This window comes from Portunus trituberculatus, chromosome 33 (assembly GCF_017591435.1).
Source record: "Portunus trituberculatus isolate SZX2019 chromosome 33, ASM1759143v1, whole genome shotgun sequence".
Lineage (NCBI taxonomy): Eukaryota > Metazoa > Arthropoda > Malacostraca > Decapoda > Portunidae > Portunus > Portunus trituberculatus.
The window spans coordinates 7,676,875-7,686,874 of record NC_059287.1 but is presented as its reverse complement, the minus strand read 5'-3'; the positions used below and the strand labels follow the sequence as shown (position 1 = coordinate 7,686,874).

The following is a 10,000-nucleotide window of genomic DNA, read 5'->3' as shown; positions in this document are numbered from 1 at the left end:
CCTTTCTCAGCTTTTACTATGCGATCTTGTGCTTGGTGTCATATTCTCTCAGGATCAGTTTCTCATTATCCACTTGGTCCATTCCGTTGATCAATTTATAGACTTGTATCAGGTCGCCTCTCTCCCTTCTTTGTTCCAAGGTTGGTAGATCCATAGCCTTTAGTCTCTCCTCATATGTCATCCCTTCAAGTTCTGGGACCATTCTTGTAGCCATTTTTTGTAGCCTCTCCAATTTCCTTATGTGTTTCTTTTTATGAGGGGTCCACACTACTCCTGCATATTCCAATCTGGGTCTTATTATAGTATTTATCAATTTCTTCATAATTTCTTTGTCCATGTAGTGAAATGCTACTCCAATATTCCTCAGCAAATTATGTTTCTCTAAAGATTCTATCAATATGGCTTACTGGTTGATTGTTTTTCTTCCATCGTCACTCCTAAGTCCTTTTCCTTTTTGACTTTCTCCAGTTCTACTCCATCTCCCATCTTATAGATTCCCACAGGTTGTCTTTCACTCTTTCCCATTTCCTTGACATGGCTTTTGTTCACATTAAATTCCATTTCCCACTTCTTACTCCATTCCCAGATCTTATTTAGGTCTTCTTGCAGTATTTCACAATCTTCCTTTTGCTTTATAACTCTGCACAGTTTCGTATCATCCGCAAACAGATTTATGCAGCTGTTCACTCCTTCTGGCATGTCGTTAATATAAATGAGGAAAAGTATTGGTGCCAATACTGACCCCTGTGGCACTCCGCTTTCTACTGCTCTCCACTTGGACTTCATATCTTTAACTACCGTCCTTATTTCTCTCCCCCTCAAATAATTTTCTATCCATCTCAATGTGCTTCCTTTTAACCCTTAACTTCCGGCGGTCGTATATAAACGTTTGCGTCAGAACGTCCGAAGTGACGGGATTCGTCCCAGTAATCAAGATTTTTCCGGCGTAATTTTAAGTCTCTCGCGCTCTCTTGAGGCGGATGGTGAGTAGAAGTATCTGGCATCTTTACCACACAAGTGTTTCCACAAGAGCTCCTAATTTTAGAGGTAACTGAACTGTTTTCCGTTTATGGGCGACACTTGGCAACTCGGTGACGCTGGGTAGAAAGGTCAGTGATAACAGCGAAGGATCGGGTCAGATTGTAAATCACCATGGAGCAAGGCAGAACCCTTTTACTTAGCAGTGGTTCTGAGCTAGAAGAAAGTGACAGTGAATATATAGAAGAAGAAACTGGGGAAAGTGAAGAGACTAGTAGTGAGGACACGGATGTAGAGCATCATTCACCTGCTTTCTCAGGAGAACAGACAGAGAGACAGAGACTCTTACACAGTATAAGTGACAGTGAAGGCAATAATGATGAAGAACAGACTCCAGATAATGTGTCAAGGACACAGAGTGTTTCTAGGAGACGCAGGCATGCGCGTGCTCCTCGCGTTCTGGGAGGCGATCAAGGGGCGTGGCAGAGGTGGCGCGAGACCCCGACCTGTCTTTCAATGGAGGGAATTCACACACACACACACACACACACACACACACACGTGTCTCAGAAATCAGTGATAATATGTCCTTCCTTCCTCCCCCTACTCTCTCTCTCTCTCTCTCTCTCTCTCTCTCTCTCTCTCTCACACACACACACAGAGAGAGAGAGAGAGCGAGAGAGAGAGAGAGAGAGAGAGAGAGCGCGTCGCTCTCGGGCTGTTTCCTCTTGACTGGTCACACCGCGTCGGAGGAGGAAACTTTGATAAGGCAATAACTAAACTCTCAGACGTCATATCGAGCTGGAAAGTACATCATTGTATTCAGAATAACACAGAGAAAATAATTATCAGTATTCAAACTGTGTTCTGACAATTTTTAGGTGTACCATTTTTCCCCGTCATTAGACAGGAAAAAATATTTTAATCCCCGGAAGTTAAGGGTTAAGCCACCCTTCTCCTCTAACTTCCACAGTAATCTTGCGTGTGGCACTTTGTCAAACGCCTTTTTTAAATCCAAATAGATGCAGTCAACCCATCCCTCTCTCTCTTGTACTCTATCAACTATTCTAGAATAGAAACTCAATAAATTAGTTACACAAGACCATCCTGTGTGTGTGTGTTTTCACGAATGTTACAAGGCGGGACGCATGTAACTTATCTTTCGAGAGGGAGAGGGATGGGAAGGGAGAGAATGGAGAGAGAGAGAGAGAGAGAGAGAGAGAGAGATTGGAACAGTCTATGCCATTGGGTAATTTTAGACACAAGGCGGGACGCATGTAGCTTATCTTTAGTGATTGGTGGAGACAAGTATGGTGGGAGGAGCACTAGGATTTCAAGGACAGCATACAGCGTGTGTAGTTGGTATCCAACACACTATACGGGACACCTGAACTGAAGAAAGCTCAGAAAAGAAATATGACGTCTACGTAGGCGTCACCATATTTGCTACTGGGGCTTCATGACGCCCACATAGACGTCACCGTAGTGAAGGGGTTAATGAAAGTAAAAATTATGAAGTTAAACATTTAGGCAGTTTAATTTAAGCAATTATAATGTACAGTAATGTATGTATGTACGTAACTTTATAATGTTGATGACCTTAAATTTATGAAGAGAGATAGAGTGAAACAGGAAAGACACTAACCAGCAACCTGTGGAATGTAAACAAACTGCACATCATTGTATCACATACAAAATTTATGTACCACATTTTCACAAGGCTTTCCATCTTATCCATTGTAGAGTCATGACTTCAGGTGGTTCTTTTAGCTTGCAAGGAAGATATGGTCTCACCAGCCTTCTTAATAGAGTCTGCTGAATTGAAAATAGTAGAGAGTAAATGGAGGCAAGATGGTGGCGAGCAATGCTATAGTTTTCTCACCTCTCGTGTCTGTGAATAATATCCAGCTTCACTTTGAGAATAAGAGACTTCCTGGTCTTCTTAGGAATGCTAGGCCACATTGCAGGGTGTTTTGGTGGTAAGTTGAGCGAGGGAAGACAGAGCTGTTGCTGATGCTGTTATTGTTTTGAACAGGGGAGTGAGTGGTGCACATGTTGTCCACAAGATAATTGATCTTGATCTTGATCTTGATTCCACAGGTGTTCCAGGATTTCTCCTGAGGCAGGCCTTGGTATCGGCAGCTCCTAGTGTATTCAAAAGCATGTGGGCTTGCGTGATACGGCGGGGCTTTCAAACTTGGAAAAAATTACCTGGATAAAACTTCGTTAAAGCGAGTTTGGTGTTTGTTAAACGAGCAGATGGTAGTAAAATTAAACCTTCGTTGTAGCGAAATTTTGTTGTGTGAAGCTTCGTTAAGCGGGGATTGCCTGTATACACACACACACACACACACGGCCCGGTAGCTCAGTGGTTAGAGCGCTGGCTTCACAAGCCAGATGACCGGGGTTCAATTTCCCGGCCGGGTGGAGATATTTGGGTGTGTCTCCTTTCACGTGCAGCCCCTGTTCACCTAGCAGTGAGTAGGTACGGGATGTAAATCGAGGAGTTGTGACCTTGTTGTCCCGGTGTGTGGTGTGTGCCTGGTCTCAGGCCTATCCGAAGATCGGAAACAATGAGCTCTGAGCTCGTTCCGTAGGGTAACGTCTGGCTATCTCGTCAGAGACTGCAGCAGATCAAACAGTGAATTACACACACACACACACACACACACACACACACACACACACACACACATTCAAAATATATTTACATCTACTGATCAAGATTCTATAATTTGAGATTATAGCATCATATATATATATATATATATATATATATATATATATATATATATATATATATATATATATATATATAAATATACAGGCAACCCCCGTTTAACGAAGGTTCACACAACGAAATTTCGCCACAACGAAGGTTTCATTTTACTACCATCTGCTCGTTTAACGAACACCAAACTCGCTTTAACGAAGTTTTATCCAGGTAATTTTTTCCAAGTTTAAAAGCCCCGCCGTATCACGCAAGCCGACAAGCTTTTCAATACACCAGGACCCACAAGTACTAAGGCCTGCCTCAGGAGGCAGTGTGGGCAGGACGAAGTGTTTTTTAGGAACATAATCCCATCGTTAATTTGAAAGCCCCACCGTATCATGCAAGCAGACAGGCTTTTGAATACATCAGGAGCTGCTGGTACTAAGGCCTGCCTCAGGAGAAATCCTGAGACACCTGTAGAATAAAGATTAAGATCATGGACAACACAGGCGCTGCTGATACAAAGGCCTGACTCGGAAGAAATTCTGAGCCACCTGTAGCATCAAAATCACGCGCACCACTCACTCCCCAGTCGAAACATAACAGCGTCACCAGCAGCTCATCTTCCCTAGTTCAACTTACCACCAAAATGCCCTGCAATGTGGCCTAATGTTCCTAAGAAGACCAGGAAGTGTCTTACTCTCAAAGTGAAGCTGGGTATTATTCACAGACACGAGAGAGGCCAGAAAACTAATAACATTGCTGGCCACCATCTTGACTCCATCTACTGTCTACTATTTTAAAGTCAGCAGACTCTATTAAGAAGGCTGGTGAGACCGTATCTTCCTTGCAAGCTAAAAGAACCACCGGAACTCGTGACTCTACAATGGATAAAATGGAAAGCCTTGTGGAAATGTGGTACACATAAGTTTTGTATGTGGTACCATGATGCGCACTTTGTTTACATTCCACAGGTTGCCAGTTAGTGTCTTTCCCGTTTCACTCTCCCTCCCTTCATAAATTTAAGATCATCAACATTTACGCGCTGGTCTGCGTCCATAAAGTACATTAGAATGTAGCCTGTTTCTGATGGTTTGCGTCGTGCAGCGGAGATCATACATTGACAATACCGATGTTGTTGGGGTAAAAGGATCAGCATCATAAGCACTTGTGATAACTCTGTCTTGCTCCTGTGTTGTACACCGAGGTCGTCCACATCTTGGTTTGTCTGTTGTGTTGACTCGTATGCATATACTTAATGCTTCATGAATCGGAGAAACTACGGATGCATATCGAAACATATTCGCCTTCCTTCACGTATGAGAAAAATATAAAATAACATTGTAAGATTATCCTTACCTCTAATGCTGATAACTCAGCTGTTCCTCACATCACTTGCCGAATGGCATATAACGATATCTATTGTTTAATTTACTGTGAATTCAGTAGATAATTTGTGTGTTTTAGAAGTATGAGCAGAAAACACATGAGCCTACTTGATCACACCCAATGTTAAACCTAACATATATTTAAGATGAAATGCTAAAGTTAGAGCAAACAACTCTCCAATCTTTCTTTTATCCGATCTGGTAACGGTACCCTGGAATATCTGGTAACTTTTTGCTCTGAGTTTTCATTTCCTTTCTGTTCAGGAAATTCTCTCTCCCTCAAAATCATCAATTTTTAGAAATACATAATTACTGTAAACATGAATTAAAAACACTTCGCCACATGCATGAATTAAGGATGTTAGAGTTTTCGCGTCACTTACATGATACATCATTCAGGGTCACCTCATCACCAGGAATACCAACCCCACAGTACAGTCATCCGTACAGTTTTGATCATTTCTCAGCAGGATCCAGCCAACAATGCCGATACTTTTTTGGGGAGAGTGTACACTAACGTATATACATGCAAACCCCCCTTAACAAAAGGGTTACATTCCTAAAAAAAATCCTTTATTAAGCAAAATTTTGTTAAGCAAACCAATTATAACAAGTTTAACCCCTGATTTGAACTTCCATTGAGAGTAAGTAAAGCGAGAGTGCATCATAGTACAGTGAAAGGTTTAATGAAAATAAAAATTATGAAGTTAAACATTTAGGCAGTTTAATTTAAGTCATTATAATGTACACTAATGTATGTATGTACATAACTTTATAATGTTGATGATCTTAAATTTATGAAGGGAGGGAGAGTGAAACGGGAAAGACACTAACCGGCAATCTGTGGAATGTAAACAAAGGGCGCATCATTATATCACATACTAAACTTATGTACAGGCAAACCCCGTTTAACAAAGGTTCACACAACAAAATTTTACTACAACGAAAGTTTCATTTTATTACCATCTGCTCATTTAATGAACACCAAGCTCGCTTTAACGAAGCTTTATCCAAGAAATTTTTTCCAAGTTTGAAAGCCCCGCTATATCATGCAAGCCGACAAGCTTTTGAATACACCAGGACACCGCAAATACTAAGGCCTGCCTCAGGAAAAATCCTGGGACACCTGTAGAATCAAGATCAAGATCAAGATCAAGCCTCTTGTGGACAGCACACGCACCACTCACTCCCATAACAGCGTCAGCAGCAGCTCGTCTTCACTCGCTCAACTTACCACCAAAACACCCTGCAATGTGGTCTAGCATTCCTAAGAAGACCAGGAAGTCTCTTATTCTCAAAGTGAAGCTGGATATTCACAGACACGAGAGAGGCAAGAAAACTATAGCATTGCTGGCCCCCTTCACTCCATATACTGTCTCTACTATTTTTAAGTCAGCAGACTCTATTAAGAAGGCTGGTGAGACTTTATCTTCCTTGCAAGCTAAAAGAACCACCTGAACTCGTGACTGTACAATGGATAAAATTGAAAGCTTTGTGGAAATATGGTACATAAGTTTTTTATGCGGTACCATGTTCGCCCTTTGTTTACATTCCACAGGTTGCCAGTTAGTGTCTTTCCCATTTTACTCTCCCTCCCTTCATAAATTTAAGATCATCAGCATTATAAAATTACATACATACATACATTAGTGTACATTATAATGACTCAAATTAAATTTAATTGCCTAAATGTTAAACTTCATAATTTTTACTCTCATTAAATCTTTCACTGTAATATGATTCACTCTCACTTTGCTTACTCTCAATGGAAGTTCAAGTCAGGGGTTAAACTTGTTATAATCGGTTCGCTTAACGAAGTTTCGCTTAACGTAGTGTTTTTTAGGAACGTAACCCCTTCGTTAAGCGGGGGTTGCCTGTACCACATTTCCTCAAGACTTTCCGATTTATCCATTGTAGAGTCACGAATTCAGGTGGTTCGTTTAGTTTGCAAGGAAGATACAGTCTCACCAGCCTTCTTAATAGAGTCTGCTGACTTAAAAATAGTAGAGACAGTATATGGAGTGAAGGGGGCCAGCAATGCTATAGTTTTCTTGCCTTCTTAATAGAGTCTGCAACTTGAAAATAGTAGAGACAGATGGAGTCAAGATGGTGGCGAGCAATGCTATTAGTTTTCTTGGCTCTCGTGTCTGTGAATAATATCCAGCTTCACTTTGAGAGTAAGAGACTTCCTGGTCTTCTTAGCAACACTAGGCGACATTGCAGGGCATTTTGGTGGTAAGTTGAGTGAGGGAAGACGAGCTGCTGCTGACACTGTTATTGTTTTGAACAGGGGGAGTGAGTGGTGCGCGTGTTGTCCACAAGAGGTGCTGGTGTATTCAAAAGCCTGTCGGCTTGCCTGATACGGCGGGGCTTTCGAACTTGGAAAAAATAACCTGGATAAAACTTCGTTAAAGTGAGTTTGGTGTTCGTTGAACAAGCAGATGGTAGTAAAATGAAACCTTCACTGTAGCGAAATCTTATTGTGTTAGCCTTCGTTAAGTGGGGGTCGCTATATATATATATATATATATATATATATATATATATATATATATATATATATATATATATATGTATATATATATATATATACACACACAGTAAGTTCTCGCTGATAGCGAGTGTTATAGACTGGCAAAACCCTCGCTACCTGTGAAACTGCCATCCGAGAGGCAAACTTCTTACCTAAAAAAATAAAAATAGTCTGAGACTGTATATTGTATTCACTCCTGTAATGTAAAATTTATGATTATTTTCCATTTTACTAATTACTCTATTTGTTTTATCCTGACCCAGATGATGGCACAGACAACAGTGACCATGAACGTGAGTGGGAGAAGCAGCAGTTGCAGAAGGCCAGGGCAAGCACTAAGGTGTGTTTTGTAGTGTGACATACTGTGTGACCAGTTGGAGTGCTTATTTAAGAACATTGCTCTTTTTAGTGTAACTCATATCATATTAGATACAAATTAAAACAATGGAAGCATTTAGTTAATAGAATTTTGCTATTTTTGCTTTAACATGAATACTTTGATAGTGAATGTTTTTAGAGGAGTGAAAACATTTGCTGTAGAGGTTTGAGGGCAAACTTAATGCTGTGCTGTGTTTTGAGTGGTATGTGTCCTGGCAGGCTGCTGGCTGTGAGGGTGAAGCAAGCCAGGATGGCCTGCCAGACCACAGCACAAGTGGCCCCTTCCCTGCTTCCCTGGACAATTGTGGTATGACTGGGATGGTCAGCAGCAGCAGCAACACCAGTGTCAGCCAGATGGAGCCGACCCTGTGGGGCCAGGAGAGCCTCATTCCTGCATCCTCGTCTGCCCTGCCACGCCCCGCCAACTACCAGGCGGAGGGCATCATCAAGCGCCTCCAGGACAGGTAGCCAACACCCGAGGTGGTGGCGGTGGTGATCGCCCCGCCAACGGCCAGACTCGGCCTCCTGCCCCACGTTTTTGTTCTCGGATTGAGCCGAGAGAGCGCTGGTCACTTAACCTGGGCCTCAGGGTGCTTCCAGGCCTAGCTTGCCATCAGTGTGTCTTGGTGGCGGTGGCCAGACCTAGTGAAGCTGTGTGTGTGTGTGTGTGTGTGTGTGTGTGTGTGTGTGTGTGTGAGAGAGAGAGAGAGAGGAATGCCTTAACGTTTAGCTTTGAAACCAAGTCTTGTCTAGTGAATTTCATATTTTCCCAAAAAAGATTAAGGATTTGGTGAAGTGAAAATTTGAACTTTTTTTTATTTTGCAAGAAATGAAGATGGTCTTAACTTGTAAGTAAAGTTTTCGGTATGCAGGAAAATATGAAATTAGCAAAAAACCATGCATGCATAATTTTTGGGATAGCAAAAATTAATCTAGGATGATACCATGGCTCTGAATGATGGTGAATGAGGCTTATTAGAGTGTGGAGCAACAGGATGGTATATTGGCAGCACATGTGATGAATGGAGGCTGGTGCAAGGCAGTGTGTTGGGTTGTGTGGTGGATGTGAAGTGAAGTAAGTTATATAATGATCAAAATCACTTTCCTTAAATTATGTATGTCTAGACTATTGCATCATGTCACTTGTAGATGTTTTAAGTTTCAGTTGAATGTAGTCACCATTATCATCTTGAGTATACTCATATGTGTTGCTTTGTTTATTAAGTTAATCTAATGTAGCATGAGACTGGTCAGGGCATGGGTCTAAATCATAGGTGTAGGGGTGGGAGGGATGCTGTCAATATCTGTCTTTCTCTCGTTTTGTCTGATCACTCGTAGAAAGTATCCTTGTGTAAAACTTCCTAAATTGGAGTGATTCTGTATATTCATGACTTCCTAATGCTTTCCCTTGAAGGAACTTTTCATGCTGTCATCTTTTTCCAAAACTGTCCACAAACAATGAATTCTTTAAGTGTATACAGGCTATGGAAATCGGCAGCTTTTATAGTGGTGAGAGACAAGTGTCGCCTGTGTATTACCATGGTCTAATATGATGATGAGAAAGCTACTAGTTTAGGTTGGTATGCAGGTACCACTAGCACCAATCAGGGCAGGTGAAAAATTTTACAAGCAAGAGGTGGCAACATTTTATTTATTTGTGTTCATGGCGTATAGTAACAGTAACTAGTAGTTCTTGTGGCTGAGATGATTGGCCATTTGTGGAGCCATGAAATTTTGAGCTTTGCAGACTCATGTTGCCCCTCTGAGCTGTCTGATACAGTTGGTTCTGAAGATGGGTTGTTTGAAATAATGTGGATGTTATCCAGCCATGCAAAAATAGCTTGGAAATGGCAAGCTTTACTAGGACTCAAACATGGGTCACCGAATTCACTATATCCATCAGTGTAACTGAATACTTGACAAAGTATGTTTACAACTCTTAATTATCCTCCCAATATTTCTTTATTAATACCATGTATGAAAAATGCGACATAAAGCCATGTGGTGTTA

General features: G+C 41.4%; 1 protein-coding gene across 2 annotated transcripts in view; it reads left to right on the top strand.

The window, feature by feature from the left end:
- Positions 1 to 10,000, top strand: part of LOC123512437 (PAX3- and PAX7-binding protein 1-like) — an 80,941-nt gene that overhangs the window by 29,265 nt on the left and 41,676 nt on the right. For both annotated transcript variants that reach the window (XM_045268852.1, XM_045268851.1), the window contains exons 6-7: positions 7,876 to 7,952; positions 8,210 to 8,454. In XM_045268852.1, the coding sequence (XP_045124787.1) occupies positions 7,876 to 7,952; positions 8,210 to 8,454 (322 nt within the window). The remainder of the gene's footprint in view (positions 1 to 7,875; positions 7,953 to 8,209; positions 8,455 to 10,000) is intronic.